General features: G+C 38.9%; 1 protein-coding gene across 1 annotated transcript in view; it reads left to right on the top strand.

Moving 5' to 3' along the window:
* Positions 1-20,993, top strand: part of LOC307154161 (pleckstrin homology domain-containing family G member 3) — a 466,245-nt gene that overhangs the window by 298,423 nt on the left and 146,829 nt on the right. The window contains exons 7-16 of the mRNA XM_079898929.1: positions 2,408-2,558; positions 3,382-3,513; positions 3,732-3,914; positions 4,032-4,124; positions 4,838-4,924; positions 5,005-5,038; positions 5,154-5,234; positions 5,335-5,367; positions 6,118-6,128; positions 6,531-6,881. Of these exons, the coding sequence (XP_079755055.1) occupies positions 2,408-2,558; positions 3,382-3,513; positions 3,732-3,914; positions 4,032-4,124; positions 4,838-4,924; positions 5,005-5,038; positions 5,154-5,234; positions 5,335-5,367; positions 6,118-6,128; positions 6,531-6,881 (1,156 nt within the window). The remainder of the gene's footprint in view (positions 1-2,407; positions 2,559-3,381; positions 3,514-3,731; positions 3,915-4,031; positions 4,125-4,837; positions 4,925-5,004; positions 5,039-5,153; positions 5,235-5,334; positions 5,368-6,117; positions 6,129-6,530; positions 6,882-20,993) is intronic.

The following is a 20,993-nucleotide window of genomic DNA, read 5'->3' as shown; positions in this document are numbered from 1 at the left end:
TGTCAACAACAGGCCTAAACCAGCCAGGGTACCAGTACAAAAACACAATCAGTAAAATATCATCTAATTATTATCAACAAAACTTTGAAAATATCTAGACATAATTTTGTCCATATTGCGCACCCCTAATGTACGGTATTAATTTTGATTTCTTCAGGTCTTAAAAAGGTCTTAAAAAGCCTTAAATTTGACTTTAAAAATTGTGCAGATACCCTGAAATAATAATACTGTATTTTTTTTAGATCAATAACTTATATTTATATAGTGGTCGGATCAAATTCATGATCAGTAAGGTCTTTAATGCCTGGACAAGCACACAAATCCAGGGCCAAAACCAGAAATTGATGAACCCATGTGATGTATTAGATGAAATGTGTCACATAGGGTCTTTGAACCTGGTATTAAGATGCGTTTTGGTCGATCAGATCACAAGTAGACGAGGGAGACACATACCCGTTTACACCTGGTGTTTAATCCATTTCTTTTGTCCACTTTCAACCACTTCTGTCCTGACTTCTTCGAGGGGAGGGTCTATGGGTGGGTAAATGTATGGGCTATTACATCTTTCGATCTTATAGACGAAATAGGCTTGTGCAATTTACATATGAATGTGACCGGAGACGACTGAAAAATATACAAAGAGCAGCAGCTTTCGTTTCTGCTCTGATAGCTGCAAGACCAGTCAAACACTGTTAGTGTGTCTTAGAAATCAGGAATGGTGAGATAACGTTGTGCTTGGTACGTTTTTTAGCTTCAAACCAAACTTGGTTTTTCAGCCGACAAAGTTTAACCCTCTGGGGTCGACAAACGCGCCCGCGCATTTTGCTGGATTTTCTTCACATAATAGCACAATAAACTTAAATTTCTCCGTCATTTATGGTCATACAGAAAAAAGAAGGTATGTACAATGTTTGTAGGAATGGCACAAAGGTCTCTGTCTTTGGATCATTGTTTTCAATAGTGTGCTTTTTTGTCATTTGTTGTGTATCTTTGGATTATGTTGTGTTGTAAATAAATCCAAACAATCAAAAGGCCATTCTTTTTTAAATCTCCTTGTGCAAGAGATTTCTTTGTGCAAGGTTGCTCAGAATGACAGGGCCTGATGGCTCCTAATAGGGCCATTAGGGAGGGTTTTTGTCTTTCTCAGGTGTGAAAAGCCTTACATATTAATGATGTGATCACGTCTCCCACATAAAGCTTTCTCACACAAAACACGTCTTACAATTTTTAAATCAATATATTGTCTTATCTGAATGAGCAGTCAGGGTGATTTTCACATAGTTTTGGAGCAAATATTCTAGGCTACGTGATACAATTTTCAAAAGTCTTGTGAAGAAATAATCAGTAGGGGTTTCATGGCCTTATTTCAGTGACAATTTTTTCTTGTATTTTCACAAACCACGCATAAATGTCATTATCTCAAAACTACAAACTTTTACATACATGCTGCTGACATATTATTGTAGCAGAGTTTGTGCTGAATACAGTGTAATCAGACTTTAGCCATGAAAATGTCACAAGTAACAGAAATAAGCACAAATGTCAGAGCATGTCAGAACACCTCCAGGACCCAGAAAACACCTCAGACCCCAGAGGGTTAAATCCCGTCTGGCTAGCGCGCTTTACGCATTAGTTCAGTAGGCGGAGAGAAGACTGTCTTTTCTGGCAGTTTGAACACATTCGATCACATGAGCGTTTACACTACGAAAGCAATCCGGCCAAATGTGTTTTCGACTACCGCTGGAAGTGGTGGAACGTTGACAAGCTCAAAATGTTTTAGACCCCGGCTGTTTCTCAATTCCAAGAACGCAGAGAACGGACTTGTGTTCTCGTGGAGACCGGTCTTGCCAAGCTTCCTTGGAAGAACGAACTCGGAACCGGCCGCAATGACTTCTGGGACACCAGGCGAGTACTAGCTCAAGTCTGCATTCGATGCATCCTCGGTATCAAGAACACATCCGGGTTCTTTCATGCGTCCTCTGTACTTGCATTCTTGAGAATTGGTCTGAACTTCGACGGTTAATAATGACGTAAAACGAGAACACAAGGACGCAAGATCGCTGAAGAACGCATATTGAGAAACACCCATCGTTTACACCAGTATTTAGCATTGCCCACTTGTGATACGATCGACCAAAATGCATCTTAATACCAGGTGTGAACAGGGTATTAAGCAAATTAAACACATTTGAACTTTGTAACCTGTTGGTTGTCTTTAATGTATGTGCAGCTCAATGCTGGTGTTTGAAGCATTATATATTTCCCTTGTCAACGTTGACTTATTTATGAATTATCAGAGGGATGCTATTTAATGTTGTATGGGAGTTACTCTTATCAGTTTGTATAGTGACATATTTGTTAGTGTGTGTGCTGTGCTGTTTTTTCACTATTCATACTTTCTCCTTAGCTCTGTGGCTGCTCTAACAGACTGCATGAGAAACAAAACTTTTGCAAAGTTCTTCAGGGAGAGGCAAGCTACTTTAAAGCGATCTCTGCCTCTGGGATCTTATCTTCTCAAGCCTGTCCAGAGGATCCTCAAATATCATCTGTTACTTCAGGTTAACCAACCATTCTCTGAATAATACTGTATAGAATAGTAAAGGCTTCAAATCACCTGCTGTGAGCAATGCTTCCATTATCATGCATGATCAGTTTCTTTGGACTATAATTGTTTTTTTGCGCTGTTTATTGTTACATTATGTGTTTAAAAGACAGTTATTGAAAGAGTTAGATCTGTGGTTCTCAACCAAAATGGATCACATAATGCAAAATGCATAAAAGGAGCATTTAGAGGGGAGAAAACGCTTCCAACATTATTTGTTGTTGGCATCAAAGGCTGTGTGTCCAATCAAAATCTACAGTATTTTAGTGTAAATTCATTGATCACCCTGTACAAAATCACACTTCTGCTGTTGTTTATATATTTACAATTTTGGTAACTCTTTATTTTACAGTGTCATTGTTACACGTTACATGTAGTTACTGTAGTAATAACTATAATTAACCCTGAACCAAACACCCATCCTAACCTTAATCCTATAGTAAGTATATGTAGTTAATTATTATTACTCAGTAATTAAATGTATAATTACACTGTGACACTGACACCTTAAAATAAAGTGTAACCACAATTTTTTTCTATTTAGCCTATGTCATGTAAAAATTTGCATATTGTTGAGCCTATATAATTCATGGTAATGTTAAAATGTGTCATGATTGGTTTTAAGGACATTTTTATTTATTTTTTTGCAATAATCAATTTTGGTAATGTTGGGTTGTTTGAAAAATCTGGCCTTTGAAGCAAAGATTATTGCATTGTAAATATGCAGTTAGTAGTTGTATTTAATCACAATTAATTTGGATGTGTCCTTTATGTTGTAGGAGATTGCCAAGCACTTTGATCCAGAGGAGGAGGGTTATGAGGTGGTGGAGGAGGCCATATACACCATGACTGGTGTTGCGTGGTATATAAACGACATGAAGAGAAAACATGAACATGCAGTCCGTCTTCAGGTTGGCTCACAAATACACATCAAAGAGTTTGTGTTATGAGCCTATTTCACAGCTTTCATTTTAGAATTGCTCTAAAATATGTCCAAATGTCCAAAAAAAAAATCTCTCTTTCTGCCTAGTTCGCCTCTAGGCACCTGCCGGTCTCGTTTATGTTTTCCACATATTTAATAATGATATGAATCAATTTACAATATCTGTACATCCCTCATCTATCTCAGGAAGTCCAGTCTCTGCTCATAAACTGGAAGGGACCTGATCTGACTACATATGGAGAACTGGTTCTCGAGGGCACCTTTCGTGTCCATCGTGCCAAGAACGAGCGTACTCTCTTTCTCTTTGACCGCATGCTCCTCATCGCTAAACGAAGAGGAGAACATTATGTCTATAAGACCCACATCTCGGTATGACAGCACAAGTGTCACAAGAAAATGATACTTCATTTTTCAATCATGTCTAGTCTGAACAGTCAGCACTAATGTAAAGCCCCCATTAAAATTGTTTTCTCTTTCCTCATGCAGTGTTCAACGCTCATGTTAATTGAGAGTGCCAAGGACTCGCTATGCTTCAGTGTCACTCATTACAAGCATCCCAAACAACCTCATACTGTCCAGGTGTGTCCTCAATGATTTGTGTCTTTACATGAATAAAAATAGATTTTTATTCATGTAAAGACACAAATTCTGATTAATGTTAATTAAGTACATGGACTTACTATAGAGTTATGGTTTGGTTTAGGGTTAGTTGCTTGTAATTATGCATAATTCACTGTTATTACTGTAGTAAGTACATGTAGTAACGTGTAACTACATTAAGATAAAGTGTTGCCAAATCTTTTATTCATAAAGGGATAGTTCTGCCACTGCCATGTTCAAACATGTATTTTGTGTACACAAATGCAGAACAAAAATCTTTACACAGCCCTTGCCATACAACAACATTCAGAAAAACACAAAAAGTCCCATCGAAAGAGTCCATTACTATGCTTTGGTCATCTGAAGTCATATGATAGCTTCACCTGCACTGCACATCTTAAATCAATTATGACACAAGCTTAGCATTGTAATGTTTGGTTAAAATACATTTGAATACAATAAACAATTTAGCTGTTTCTCACCCAAAGTTATCCCAATGACTTCAGAAGACTGTCTATATACAGTACTATGAACTATATACAGTACTATGAACTACTTTAATGGTGTTTCAATTCCCCCTTGAGTGTTCCTTCTACAAAAAAAAAAAAAGATGGAATGGCATGGTGTTGAGTAAATAATGACAGAATATTATTTTTTATCGAACAACTCATTTAATGGTTGATTCTCATTAGGCTAAAACCGTGGAGGAGAAGAAATTATGGGCTCATCATATTAAACGGCTCATTCTAGAGAATCATCAGGCTGTGATACCACAAAAGGTATGTAATGATTATTGGGTTTTGTATTTGAAAACATCTAAAATTCATTTGGACATTTTGGATGGTTCTGGTTCTTTTAGGCAAAGGAAGCAATCTTGGAGATGGATTCTATTTGTAAGTATTTAAAACCACTCATGAACATGTTTAATTTTTCATACCATTAGTTTTTAAACAAGTGTAAAAAATCATCATGGGCCTGTTTTAACAGAATACTTTTTTTTTTTTCAAGACAAAAAGTATAAGTACAGCCCTGAGAGACTCAAAAAGTCAGAGGAGTTTTCTAACTCTAGACAAGGCTGGAGGCAGTCAGGTAGGTGCCCATAAATGTCTTGCAATTGTAAAACTTTAAATCTTGAATTTATTTTATTAATTTACTTTTTCCAATGGACTGCTACTTTATCTTCCAACAGAACCGTTTAAAGAGATCTTGAAGAACTCTAAAGGTAAATCTCCATGTGTCCATTCTGTTCTAACTGGATATAAAGATATCACTTTGATGTTTTAAATAAAGATTAAATTAGTGTTAGCTGTTGGCATGTAATAAAGATATACAGTGGGAACTGACACCTCTTGCTTCTATTTTGCATTTTCTAGTGTAGTACGACATTCTTAATTCAGAATTATATTAACTTAAAGGGTTGGTTCACCCAAAAATGAAAATTCTGTCATCATTTACTCACCCTCAAGTTGTTCCAAACCTGTATACATTTCTTTTTTTCTGTTGAACACAAAGGAAGATAATTTGAAGAAAGTTTGTCACCAGGCCGTTTTGGTGCACCATTGACTTTCATAGTTGGAAAAAAAATACTATGGAAGTCAATGGTGCCCCAGAACTGTTCAGTTTCCCACATTCTTCAAAATATCTTCCTTTGTGTTCAACAGAAAAAAGAAATTCATACAGGTTTGGAACAACCTTAGGGTGAGTAAATGATGACAGAATTTTCATTTTGGGGTGAACTCTCTCTTTAATTTTAATTTCTTAGTATATGAAATGTCTCCCTTTTGTTTTAATGAACCCCCAAAATGCAAAAGTTGAAAATCCATGTTATCCAGCATGATTTGAGTATGTTCACAAAGCATCATGTGGAAGCAAGAAATTTTACAAAGGATGGCTAATGTCACTAATTTGCCTACTTTTTTTTCTTTTTTCTTTTTTTCATCTGGCTGATCTGGTGTCTGGGTAAATTCTTCAGCAATACTGAAGGTAAGAAGCCAATAAATCAACCAAAAATAACCCAAAATGCCTAAAAAACACACATTTGTCAACATCAGATGACAAGAAGTGTACAATTTGTTCCTTTTGATGTGCTTTTTATTTTGTTGTCCACAAGCTTGTTGAAGTGTTAAACAGTGGTGGGAAAAAGAACAAATACTTACTTGTAATTAAAAAAAAAAAAAAAAAAAATCCCATGTTAAATCTACTTAAAAAAATTTCCAGAAAAGTTATTTAAGTAAATGTACCACGTTACTACCCACTTCTGGTTTTAGAGTGAGCTCAATAATGTAGAGCACCTTTATTCCCCAAGGGAAATTCTTTCTCTGTTAGTTTGGTTCATGTTGTTGTACCTCATAAGAAGAAATCTTTGTGACTTCATTGTGACTCCAGCATTCTGTCAGCGTGGGGGCATTGGCAGCTGACAAGTGGCCTTTACAAGCCACTTCTAGTGTTAGCGCTCTTGGCTTGTGCGAATCTTCAGCTGAGATGCCTGTCGCACGAGAAGAAAACTCTCTTGAAGGCCTGATTCCCAGTGATAATGAGGAGGCGGTCCGTAGCTCGCCATCTCTGAAGGGCAGATTGATGCAAGACAATGAGGACGAAAAAGAAGGAGAGGAAAGTGACTCTGACGATATTCTAATGGAGGACAACCAGGTAGCTGACTTTGCCAGTTCCATGTTGGCTGCCATTTCCTGCTGGCACTATAGAGCCCGAGCTTTGCTTTCCATGGACTTCACAAGGGTGAGGTTCTCTGCCACAAAGGGGGATTCTGTCATACCCCGACCTGACCTGCAACCTGACCTGCATGTCTGCCAGACCTCCCTGCCATGTTGCATGTGCTCTCACAGAATGCCTTAATCCACTAACAGCGCATACAAGCTGAAGCTAACTCTGTAGATCAACAGCACTGCTAGAGGAACTAAACAAAATTGTAACAAGGAGTTACCTTATTACAATTCATCAAATAATGCATATACTGTACAGTACTTATAATTCATTTTGTTCACTGCATTTCACTTTGTTGAGAGAAACATCTAGTTAACAGTGTTATTATCGTTAATGATAAAAGTTTGATGAACTGTTTGTAAAATTTTTACGTTTTTCAAAATGGTAATAATAACCCCTAAAAAATTGGCCCACCCATCCATTTAGATTTAGCATAGAATAATGTTTTCAGGCATGGATCAAAAATCAAAATTCAACAGCAACAAGCATCTGTGTATTTAGAAATTTATTTTCGTGCTCCGCCCCATTTTACTTGCATATGCGACTTTAATCATACTGCATGATCATGAGAGGATCGCTTTGAATTTGACACAAGCATGTATACAACATGTTTAACCATGTTTAACCTTCAGTGTTTGTTTTAGTGTACCACCCTACTATGTCCCTCAGGCCACCCCATTAAACATTTCCTAGAGACAGTCAATAAAAAACACCCAGTCAGAACTATTCTCTCTGATCGCAAACACTCTCATACTTGCAGAACAACACACTGCAACTGAAGAACGTAAAACTGAGAACCATGAGTAACGCAATGCTTCGCCAGACGACAAGTTTTTTATGGTTTTCCATATGAGATTTGAGGGATTTGACATATTATAATGATATCCTATTGTGGTTTTACATTTTCACAATCAGTCCCTCCACAGCCCGGTTTGATGGCTAATATTCATGAGGAGCGGTACTTCAGGTCCAATGAGATTTCGGAAGCACTTTATTTTACAGTCCTGTTCCACATGTACATTCTATATTATTATTAATAGGGGTTCAAGCACGAAGTGCTGAAACCCTATTGTAATTGTGCTGATTTTTATTATTATTATTAGGGGTTCAAGCACGAAGTGCTGAAACCCTATTGTAATTGTCCTGATTTTTAGGGGTTCAAGCATGAAATGCTGAAACCCTATTGTAATTGTGCTGATTTTTAGGGGTTCAAGCATGAAATGCTGAACCCCTATTGTAATTGTAAGGATTTGTAAAACGCATCGCGCAGGACAAACCATAAGGCCTAGAGACTTGAAACCTGGCCAGATGGTAGGCCTCAATTTGGGGACAACCTATCAGAGTATGACCCCGATTGGCCCATAGGTGGCGCTACAGCAACCAAAAGTTCAAAATCGCTCATAACTCTTAGACCGTTTGTCCCAGGATCAAGTGTCTTATATCGTTGGAATCCTTGGCTCAATCCTTCGAATTTTGTCCAAAACCTACTTTTGCGAACTATTCCCTGGTTTTTCGCCCGATCGGAACCAAACCAGTCTAGGACAATTCTCTGGACTCTCTAGATCAATAATTATCAAAAAAAAGTTGAACTTTGGCATTTGGGTGGCTGTAACAGGGTCCTTTAGAAAAGGGGCGTGGCAAAATACACTCAAAAGCCTATAAATCCCAAAGGAAAACTCAGAACTTCACAAAAATTGATGAGCATATGTGTCAGAACATGGTGAGGAAGCATACAGAGTTTCATGGAGATCGGACCATAGGTGGCGCTATAACTGGCAAAAAGCCTTCATTCTTATTAGGGGTTCAAGCATGAAATGCTGAAACCCTATTGTAATTGTAAGGATTTGTAAAACGCATCGCGCAGGACAAACCATAAGGCCTAGAGACTTGAAACCTGGCCAGATGGTAGGCCTCAATTTGGGGACAACCTATCAGAGTATGACCCCGAATGGCCCATAGGTGGCGCTACAGCAACCAAAAGTTCAAAATCGCTCATAACTCTTAGACCGTTTGTCCCAGGATCAAGTGTCTCACATCCTTGGAATCCTTGGCTCAAGGCGGACAAAATGGCTATCTCCGATTTTGATTTAGGCAGGGAAAATGTTCTGCTATGTCGAATTTTGTCCAAAACCTACTTTTGCGAACTAGTCCCTGGTTTTTCGCCCGATCGGAACCAAACCAGTCTAGGACAATTCTCTGGACTCTCTAGATCAATAATTATCGAAAAAAAGTTGAACTTTGGCATGTGGGTGGCTGTAACAGGGTCATTTAGAAAAGGGGCGTGGCAAAATACACTCAAAAGCCTATAAATCCCAAAGGAAAACTCAGAACTTCACAAAAATTGATGAGCATATGTGTCAGAACATGGTGAGGAAGCATGCAGAGTTTCATGGAGATCGGACCATAGGTGGCGCTATAACTGGCAAAAAGCCTTCATTCTTATTAGGGGTTCAAGCATGAAATGCTGAAACCCTATTGTAATTGTAAGGATTTGTAAAACGCATCGTGCAGGACAAACCGTAAGGCCTAGAGATTTGAAACCTGGCCAGATGGTAGGCCTCAATTTGGGGACAACCTATCAGAGTATGACCCCGATTGGCCCATAGGTGGCGCTACAGCAACCAAAAGTTCAAAATCGCTCATAACTCTTAGACCGTTTGTCCCAGGATCAAGTGTCTTATATCGTTGGAATCCTTGGCTCAAGGCGGACAAAATGGCTATCTCCGATTTGGATGTAGGCAGGGAGAATTTTCTGCTATGTCGAATTTTGTCCAAAACCTACTTTTGCGAACTAGTCCCTGGTTTTTCGCCCGATCGGAACCAAACCAGTCTAGGACAATTCTCTGGACTCTCTAGATCAATAATTATCGAAGAAAAGTTGAACTTTGGCATGTGGGTGGCTGTAACAGGGTCATTTAGAAAAGGGGCGTGGCAAAATACACTCAAAAGCCTATAAATCCCAAAGGAAAACTCAGAACTTCACAAAAATTGATGAGCATATGTGTCAGAACATGGTGAGGAAGCATGCAGAGTTTCATGGAGATCGGACCATAGGTGGCGCTATAACTGGCAAAAAGCCTTCATTCTTATTAGGGGTTCAAGCATGAAATGCTGAAACCCTATTGTAATTGTAAGGATTTGTAAAACGCATCGTGCAGGACAAACCGTAAGGCCTAGAGACTTGAAACCTGGCCAGATGGTAGGCCTCAATTTGGGGACAACCTATCAGAGTATGACCCCGATTGGCCCATAGGTGGCGCTACAGCAACCAAAAGTTCAAAATCGCTCATAACTCTTAGACCGTTTGTCCCAGGATCAAGTGTCTTATATCGTTGGAATCCTTGGCTCAAGGCGGACAAAATGGCTATCTCCGATTTGGATGTAGGCAGGGAAAATTTTCTGCTATGTCGAATTTTGTCCAAAACCTACTTTTGCGAACTAGTCCCTGGTTTTTCGCCCGATCGGAACCAAACCAGTCTAGGACAATTCTCTGGACTCTCTAGATCAATAATTATCGAAGAAAAGTTGAACTTTGGCATGTGGGTGGCTGTAACAGGGTCATTTAGAAAAGGGGCGTGGCAAAATACACTCAAAAGCCTATAAATCCCAAAGGAAAACTCAGAACTTAACAAAAATTGATGAGCATATGTGTCAGAACATGGTGAGGAAGCATGCAGAGTTTCATGGAGATCGGACCATAGGTGGCGCTATAACTGGCAAAAAGCCTTCATTCTTATTAGGGGTTCAAGCATGAAATGCTGAAACCCTATTGTAATTGTAAGGATTTGTAAAACGCATCGTGCAGGACAAACCGTAAGGCCTAGAGACTTGAAACCTGGCCAGATGGTAGGCCTCAATTTGGGGACAACCTATCAGAGTATGACCCCGATTGGCCCATAGGTGGCGCTACAGCAACCAAAAGTTCAAAATCGCTCATAACTCTTAGACCGTTTGTCCCAGGATCAAGTGTCTTATATCGTTGGAATCCTTGGCTCAAGGCGGACAAAATGGCTATCTCCGATTTGGATGTAGGCAGTGAAAATTTTCTGCTATGTCGAATTTTGTCCAAAACCTACTTTTGCGAACTAGTCCCTGGTTTTTCGCCCGATCGGAACCAAACCAGTCTAGGACAATTCTCTGGACTCTCTAGATCAATAATTATCAAAAAAAGTTGAACTTTGGCATGTGGGTGGCTGTAACAGGGTCATTTAGAAAAGGGGTGTGGCAAAATACACTCAAAAGCCTATAAATCCCAAAGGAAAACTCAGAACTTCACAAAAATTGATGAGCATATGTGTCAGAACATGGTGAGGAAGCATGCAGAGTTTCATGGAGATCGGACCATAGGTGGCGCTATAACTGGCAAAAAGCCTTCATTCTTATTAGGGGTTCAAGCATGAAATGCTGAAACCCTATTGTAATTGTAAGGATTTGTAAAACGCATCGTGCAGGACAAACCGTAAGGCCTAGAGACTTGAAACCTGGCCAGATGGTAGGCCTCAATTTGGGGACAACCTATCAGAGTATGACCCCGATTGGCCCATAGGTGGCGCTACAGCAACCAAAAGTTCAAAATCGCTCATAACTCTTAGACCGTTTGTCCCAGGATCAAGTGTCTTATATCGTTGGAATCCTTGGCTCAAGGCGGACAAAATGGCTATCTCCGATTTGCTCGCCCTTCGGCGCCAATTTCGAGTAAATTGCATTTTTTTGAAAAACCTATTTTTGCAAACTTCTCTTAGGTTTTTGGCCCGATCGGAACCAAACCACTGCAAGAATATTCTCTGGAGTCTGACAATCAATAATCATCCAAAAAATTCACAATTTCAATTAGCGGTCGATAAGGGGAACCAAAATTTTTGATGGCACCAGGGCCACTTTTACTAAAACGGTTATAAATTGTGAACGGAAAGAGATTTTTTTGCTAAACTTGGGATACATCTTCCTGAGCTCAATCTGAGATCACTTGAAAAAAATCGCAACAATTGGCCACTTGGTGGCGCTATAAAACGGTTATAACTTGTGAACGGAAAGAGATATTTTCGCAAAACTTGGGACACATGTTCATGAGCTCATTCTGAGGTCACGTGAAAAAAAAATCATGACAATTGGCCACTTGGTGGCACTATAAAATGGTTATAACTTGTGAGCGGAAAGAGATATTTTCCCTAAACTTGGGACACATGTTCATAAGCTCAATCTGAGTTGACAATGTGTGCCAATAAAACATCAAATGATTACACTGATATGAATATGGTATTGATAAAGCAAATTATAGATGTAATTATTGAGCCTTTTACCTATATCTGTAATTTGTCATTTATTTCAGGGATATTTCCAGACTGCATGAAAATAGCCAAAGTAATTCCACTGTTTAAAAAAGGAAATAAATCTGAATTTTCTAATTATAGACCAATATCATTACTTCCACAGTTCTCTAAAATTCTGGAGAAGTTATTTGCGATTAGACTGAATACATTTTTTAATGAATTTAAGATTTTAAGTAACAGCCAATATGGGTTTCGTCCTAATCACTCAACTGCTACAGCAATTATGGAGCTAACTGAAGAAATCACCAATGCTATAGACAAAAAGCACTATTTGGTAAGTATCTTTGTGGATCTTCAAAAAGCGTTTGATACGCTAGACCACAAGATATTGTTGCATAAATTATATAAATATGGTATCAGAGGTGTGGCGCACCAATGGGTTACCAGCTATTTAAAAAACAGAAGTCAGTTTGTTGAAATTGATAATATAAAGTCTAAAAATTGCAGCATAACTTGTGGGGTACCACAAGGATCTGTCCTAGGACCTATACTTTTTCTTTTATATGTAAATGACTTTGTGTCTGTGTCTCAGTTACTTAGGTGCATTCTGTTTGCGGATGACACCACTTAATTTATTCAGGAAAAAATATAAAAGATGTCCTACAAATCGTAGAGAATGAATTTCAGAAAATCATGAAGTGGTTCAATGCTAATAGATTGTCCCTAAATATTAGTAAAACTAAATTTATGATATTTTGTAGTAAAAAGAAATATGTCGAAACATCATTGTTTATTAATGGATTAGAAATTGAAAGGGCACATGTGATTAAGTTTCTAGGTATTATGATTGACGAACATTTGACATGGAAATCACATATTGATAATATCAAAGTAAAGGTATCCCAAATAATAGGTGTGCTGCATAAAGTTAAAGATTATTTAAATAAGAATGCATTGCTTTTGTTGTATAACTCATTGATTGTGCCATATCTGACATATTGCATTGAAGTGTGGGGAAGTGCCTGTAAAACATATATTAATCCAATTTTATTTTTACAGAAAAGAGCGATTAGAGTTATTAGTGGAAGTGGATACAGAGATTCAACTAATCCTTTATTCCTACAACTAAAAACTCTGAAATTTAATGAATTAGTAGAATATAACCTTCTAAAAACCATGTATAAAGCTCATTTAGAAAGTTTACCAAACAATTTGCAAAACAGATTCACTAAGAGGAAAAGTAGATATGAATTAAAAGGTACTGAGGTTTTTACAAAACCCAGGTTCCAATCGGCTGTAAAGGAAAAATGTGTCACAATCAAAGGAGTCAGTTTGTGGAACAGTCTTGATTGTAAAATTAAAACTTCTAAGTCCATTTATGTGTTTAAGAAGTATGTTAAATTATCAATGTTGCTGAAATATAATACTGCGGAGTAGCAGATCAACTTTACTGATGTATTTTTGTGTTTTTGATGTCTTAAAAAAAAGGAGACTGCTGCATGAGACAGCTCAAATGAACTGGAATTAATTTTGTGTTGATAGGGGGCAGACATTATAAGTATTTACTTCTTTCTGCTCCTTTTCATTCATGTTAAATGCTGTTGTTGCATTTGTTTTTAAATGAATGAAATAAATAATAAAAAAAATAAAATAAAATAAAAAACATGAAAAAAAATCGTGACAATTGGCCACTTGGTGGCGCTATAACAGTGAAAAAAATCATGAAAATAGCTATAAGCGCACCCAACTGTTAGTCTACTGAAAATTGGCATGCAGTGTCTTTGTCCAGGGTGCCATGATAGTCTATGAGAACATTGGTGTATCTCAAAAAACTCAGTATACGTCATTGGCACAATGCCTTGAAGGAGCCTTAGGCTACGTTCACACTGCAGGGCTTAATGCTCAATTCCGATTTTTTGAAAAAATTCGATTTTTTTGCAAGGCCGTTCACATTTCCAATTAAATGCGACCTTTTGTGATCTCCTGTGTGAACGTGAAATTACCCAGAAGTGACCCGCATGCGCAGAAGAGTACTCAACGGTCAACGACGTCACTTGTTGTTTGCGGAAGTAGCTAAACTTGAACTAACTGTGATTCCCTCACACACACACGAGCGCGCGCAGCGACCGTTACACAAGAGCCAGACAGCAGCCGCTGACCCATCTAATATCAGATTCAGGACAGATAAGTTAACATAACGTGTATATATAATGGCCGTGGGCTTTTTTTTTTTTTTTTTTTTTTTTTTTTTTTTTAATTAACGGGCTCGTCGAGGTCGACCCGTTCGGCAGATTTACCTCAGCTCGACGAATATGCAGTCCGTTTTCAAACCGACGACTACAGAATTATGACGTTTTTCGCGTATCAATGACGTGCGGGTCGGATACATGCGACCTGGCCGTTCAGACTGAAGTCGCATTTCAAAAGATCGGATATGTATCGGATTTGGGACCACATACCCAAGTGGCCTGGGTCGCATTTGAAAAGATCGGATCTGTGTCGTTCAGACTGTCATGAAAAGATCAGATACAGGTCGCATAGGGGCAAAAAAATCGGAATTGGGTCGTTTCAGCCTGCAGTGTGAACGTAGCCTTAGAAGTTTCAAGCCAGTGTTTTTTCACAGGAGTGACCTCCTAAGACTCCTGTATTCTTGCCAAGTCCAACAATACCAAACATGCCAGGTTTCGCCTTATGGTTTTTGTAAGTGTCATTTAGAGCTTTAAAAAATTGTGTTTATCTTCAAAGCCGTTAGTCCGATCGAGGCAACAACAAAAAAACAAAGGAAATTTGAAAACATTGGTACATAGCTAAACAATAATGCCAAAATGTTAAAGGGGTGGTTGATTATGATTTCACTTTTCTAACTTTAGTTAGTGTGTAATGTTGCGGTTTGAGCATAAACAACATCTGCAAAGTTACAACGCTCAAAGTTCAAAGCAAAGGGAGATATTTGCTTTTAAAGAAATCGTTTTTTAAGGACTACAGCAAACGGTTGCAGGGCTCGCAAAATTTCTAAATCGCTGGTAGCCCTTCGGGCAGGCACTCTTCAGATTTTGGTAGCCCGAAATGAATTTTACTAGCCCATATAAAAAGACTACAATTTTTAATGTAGAATATTGGTTATGAGTCAAAACAATGAATCAAAAACTTTTTCAAAACACAAATATCAACAAATATGCATCTGGTAATAACTGAACTGAAATTTGTGTGACCAGTATGGAACATGAATCAGTCTGTGTCGGTGGCTCAGCCCTCAATGAGGGTATGATAAAATAAAATAAAAGTAACTCTTTAGTTTAGGGTCTAATACTCACTATTAACTAGTTTCATTAACATACAGATGGCAGGGTTTTTTCATCACTGAGGTCCTGAATGTGAGATATGCTAGTTAGGGGGGTTCGGGGGCACCCCCGAGAAAATTTTGATTCCTCTGATCTACATATGTGCATTTTAAGATGTTTTGAAGGGCAAAAAAATTGGATAACAATAGCTTTAAAACCATGTAAGTGGGCAGCTGATTATTTTTCTCTCCTCCTTATTTTTCGCATCACACTCGACTATATTCTCTTTGTTTTATACCTATTCTCTTTGTTTTTCTCTTGCTCTGTCTCTTCCCCTCCTAAAGCTGAGCTTTGACTGATATAGGCTTTTCATTTTTGTCTGTCAGTGAAGTAAACTTAGGGTCAACTGATAGGTTGATTTATGAATCATTTTCTCAGACACGTTAATTTACTGAAAGCTACTAGGAAAGCTAGGTAGCCTAACTAAGTTTATTAAATTAATTCACAATATGTACACATTCATTATTGATCTTATTCCTAATACAGGGCCGTAGACAGGGCTTTATAATCAAAGAGGTCCTACATTTAAAGTTATTAGGGGGTTCAAATTTTTTATTTCTCTGATATGTCCATTTCAAGATGTTTGAAGGCCAAAAAAGGATAAGAAATAGCTTTAAAACCATGTCAGCAGGCAGTAGATGATACCTGCTCTCACTTCTTATCCATCACTCTCTTTTTCTCTCAGTCTCCTCATCTTGCCATCTCTTCTCCCTACCTAAAGCTGAACTTTTTTAATTTACTTAAGGATACAAATTGTATATTAATTCTCAACATGTACACATTCATTATTAGGGCCCAAGCCCTGAAAGGGCGAAGGCCCTATTGTTTTCGGTAGGATTATTATTATTAGGGCCCAAGCCCTGAAAGGGCAAAGGCCCTATTGTTTTCGGTAGGATTATTATTAGGGCCCAAGCCCTGAAAGGGCGAAGGCCCTATTGTTTTCGGTAGGATTATTATTATTATTATTATTATTATTATTATTATTATTATTTTGTCAACCTTTCGGGCACTTTTGGGGCCCTTAACATGCTCGAAAACTCTTGAAATTTTGCACACAGGTCAGAACCCGCGGCCATCAGGGCCGGGCTGAAGCTGGTACCCGGGCGTGGCAGGGGGGCTCGACAGCGCCCCCTGGAACGGGATCCGAACACTTGTCCATAAATCAGACACGCTTGCATGTAATATTATGAAACTCGGTACACATATAGACCTCATCAGGCCGAACAACTTTCGTGCTCTAAGTTTTACGCCAGACCAACAGGAAGTCGGCTATTATAGGTTGTTTGGAAACGCATGCTGTGGAATTTGATGTACTCCTCCTAGGAAATTCATCCATTTGCCTCCAAACTCGGTCGGCATGAAGTCAAGACATTGAGGATGCTAAATTGCGGACGGATTTTTGATATCTCGAACGGTTTGGCCGTGGCAAGGAAACGAATTTATGGCGAATAATTCAAACAGGAAGTGTGTTATAACTTCTGCATACATTAACTGATCTTGATGAAACTTCAGCAGTGTGTTAGTTGTAAGAGGCCGATCACATGGATGTGACATTTGTGAGTCAAAGTTATAGCGCCACCAACTGGCAACAGGAATTGTGTCACTTTCAAAATGCTTTGAAATCACCCTCTTATTTTTACCCGATTTGCTTCAAACTTTATGTGTATAATGTAAACACACAGCAGATGTAGACCTGTGAAAGGATTATTGATATCTTAGATACTGTTGCCGTGGCAACGCATCAAACTTTAATATTCTTTTCGGATGCTTTTGAGACTCTTCACATGCTTGAAAATGCATGAAACTCGACAGACACATCACATTTATTATCCAGTAGACATGTGCAAAGTTTCAGAAACGGGCGTGGTGAAATGGCTCAGTAGCGCCACCTTTAGTCAAAAGTGGGGGGGTTAGTTTTATCAACAGCAACAAAACTTGGTATGTGTATTGTTCTCATCAAGACGGACAACTTTCTAATTTACAGTAACTAGCTCGGACCAAGAGGAAGAGAGATATTTTGGTTTGAATGTGGATTTTCTGGAGAATTTTCTCTCCCTCTTTCTGTGTCTCTGTGTGTGTGAGGGGAGGGGGGGATTTGACTATTGCTTTTATATTGTTAATCAAGGTTTCAGGGGCTTTTGGGGTCCTTAACGTGCTCAAAAACTCTTGAAACTTTACACACAGGTCAGAACCCACGGCCATCAGTGCCGGGCTGAAGCTGGTACCCGTGCGTGGCAGGGGGGCTCAACAGCGCCCCCTTGAACACGGTCTGAAAACTTGGTCCATATATCAAACACACTTGCATGAATTAATATGAAACTCGGTACACATATAGATCTCATCGGGCCGAACAACTTCCGCAGTCTAAGTTATTAGCTCCGCCCAACAGGAAGTCAGATATTATGGGTTGTTTGGAAAACGCTTGCTGTGGAATGTGAACTACTCCTCCTAGAGAATTCATCACATCCCCACCAAACTCGGTGTGCATGAAGTCAAGACATTGAGGATGCTAAATTGCGGACGGATTTTTGATATCTCGAACGGTTTGGCCGTGGCGAGGAAACGAATTTATGGCGAGAAAAGAGAAACACGAAGTGTTATAACTTCTGCATACATTAACTGATCTTGATGAAACTTCAGCAGTGTGTTCATGGTAAGAGGCCGGTCAGATGGATGTAACTATTGTGAGTCAAAGTTATAGCGCCACCAACTGGTAGCAGGAAGTGTGTCACTTTCAAAATGCTTTTGGCAAAAGTGGGGGGGTTACTTTTACCCACAGTTACAAAAATCAGTACGCATATTGGTCTCATCGTGCCGGACAACTTTCTAATTTACAGTCATTAGCTCCGAGCAACAGGAAGTCAGATATTTTGGTTTGAATGTGGATTTTTTGGATATGTCAGACTCTGAGTTTTTAGTTACTCCTCCTAAGTGGTTTATTTTATTCACACCAAACTTTTTCAACATGATAAAAATACATTAAAGATATATATATATATATATATATATATAAATATAGCTGCGAGCAGCGATGAAGGGCCAAAGCCGGCGGCACCGCCACCCCGGTGCCTTTAGGTAACTAAAGGCATCGGGGTTGCGGTGCCACCGGCTTGGGCCCGTAATCGCTGCTCGCAGCTATATTTTATTATTATTATTATTATTATTATTATTATTATTATAATTTTTCTGTCAACCTTTCGGGCACTTTTGAGACCCTTAACGTGCTCGAAAACTCTTGAAACTTTGCACACGGGTCAGAACCCGTGGCCATCAGGGCTGGGCTGAAGCTGGTACCCGGGCGTGGCAGGGTGGCTCGACAGCGCCCCCTTGAACGGGGTCCGAAAACTTGGTCCATAAATCAGACACGCTTGCATGTAATAATATGAAACTCGGTACACATATAGATCTCATCGGGCCGAACAACTTTCGTACTTTTACTTTTTACGCCAGCCCAACAGGAAGTCGGCTATTATGGGTTGTTTTGAAACGCATGCTGTGGAATTTAATGTACTCCTCCTAGAGAATTCATCCAATCGCCTCCAAACTCGGTCAGCATGAAGTCAAGACATTGAGGATGCTAAATTGCGGACGGATTTTTGATATCTCGAACGGTTTGGCCGTGGCAAGGAAACGAATTTATGGCGAATAAGGGACACAGGAAGTGTGTTATAACTTCAGCATACATTATCTGATCTTGATGAAACTTCAGCAGTGTGTTCGTTTTCAGAGGCCGAACACAAGGATGTGATTATTGTGAGTCAAAGTTATAGCGCCACCAACTGGCAGCAGGAAGTGTGTCACTTTCAAAATGCTTTGAAATCACTCTCTTATTTTTACCTGATTTGCTTCAAACTTTATGTGTATGATGTAGACACACGGCAGATGTAGACCTGTGAAAGGATTATTGATATCTTAGATACTGTTGCCATGGCAACGCATCAAACTTTAATATTCTTTTTTGATGCTTTTGAGACTCTTAACATACTTGAAATTGCATGAAACTCGACAGACACATCACACTTATTATCCAGTAGACATGGGCAAAGTTTCAGAAACGGGCGTGGTGAGGGGCTCAGTAGCGCCACCTTTAGTCAAAAATGGGGGCTTAGTTTTACCTAGAATCACAAAACTTGGTATGTATATTGTTCTTATCGAGCCGGACAACTTTCTAATTTACACTTATTAGCTCAAAGCAACAGAAAGTCAGATATTTTGGTTTGAATGTGATTTTTTGGAGAAATTTCTCTCTCTCTCTGTCTCTGAGTGTGTGAGGGGTGGGGGTGATTTGTCAGTTGAGTGAGATTTACTTTTTCATTTGTTTTTCAAGGTTTCTGGGGCTTTTGGGTCACTAAACGTGCTCGAAAACTCTTTGCACACAGGTCAGAACCCGCGGCCATCAGGGCGGGGCTGAATCTGGTAGCCGGGCGTGGCAGGGGGGCTCAACAGCGCCCCCTTGAACGGGGTTCTAAAACTTGGGCCATATATCAAACACGCTTGCATGAATTAATTTGAAACTCGGTACACATATAGATCTCATCGGGCCGAACAACTTTCGTGCTCTAAGTTTTACGCCAGCCCAACAGGAAGTCGGCTATTTAGGGTTGTTTGGAAACGCTTGCTGTGGAATTTAATGTACTCCTCCTAGGAAATACATCGATTCGCCTCCAAACTCGGTCAGCGTGAAGTCAAGACATTGATGATGCTAAATTGCGGACGGATTTTTGATATCTCGAACGGTTTGGCTGTGGCGAGGAAATGAATTAATGGCGAGAAAAGAGAAAAACGAAGTGTTATAACTAATGCATACATTAACTGATCTTGATGAAACTTCAGCAGTTTGTTCATGGTAAGAGGCCGATCAGATGGATGTAACTATTGTGTGTCAAAGTTATAGCGCCACCAACTGGCAGCAGGAAATGTGTCACTTTCAAAATGCTTTTGACAAAAGTTGGGGGGGTTGTTTTACCTACAGTAGCACAACTCAGTACGTATGTTGATCTCATCGACCCGGACAACTTTCTAATTTAAAGTCATTAGCTCCGACCATCAGGAAGTCAGATATTTTGGTTTGAATGTGGATTTTTTGCAAAATCAGCCTCCAAAAGGCACTAAAAGCCTCAAATCTTCTAAAAATGTAATTTTATACCATTTATTTCTATATAAAAGTATACAAATATCACAACTAAACCCATTTTATTCTGTTTTTAAAAAGAATTTTATTCTAATTTTATTCTAAATTTTAAAACAGTAAAGTAAAAAAAAAATTCAAGTCATACATAGGGCTATACTGCCCTCTTGTGTCCAAAAGGACATCAAAATAATATATAAAACTTTTTACCAGCTAGGCCAATAATGTATTTAAATATACATTTATTAGGTATGTGTCTGAGGATATTTTCCCACCGGTTAATCGACGTGTGTGACACGAGCGGGTGCTTTTGTATCGCTAATATAAAAGTGAAAGAAAAATACGGACGTCCGCACGGACATTTATAATGGTGCACACACAAATCACA

Source organism: Squalius cephalus (genome assembly GCF_949319135.1).
Source record: "Squalius cephalus genome assembly, contig: scaffold_42, whole genome shotgun sequence".
NCBI classification, from domain to species: domain Eukaryota; kingdom Metazoa; phylum Chordata; class Actinopteri; order Cypriniformes; family Leuciscidae; genus Squalius; species Squalius cephalus.
Note: the sequence above shows the minus strand (reverse complement) of the source record. Positions and strands in the feature narration are given on the sequence as shown.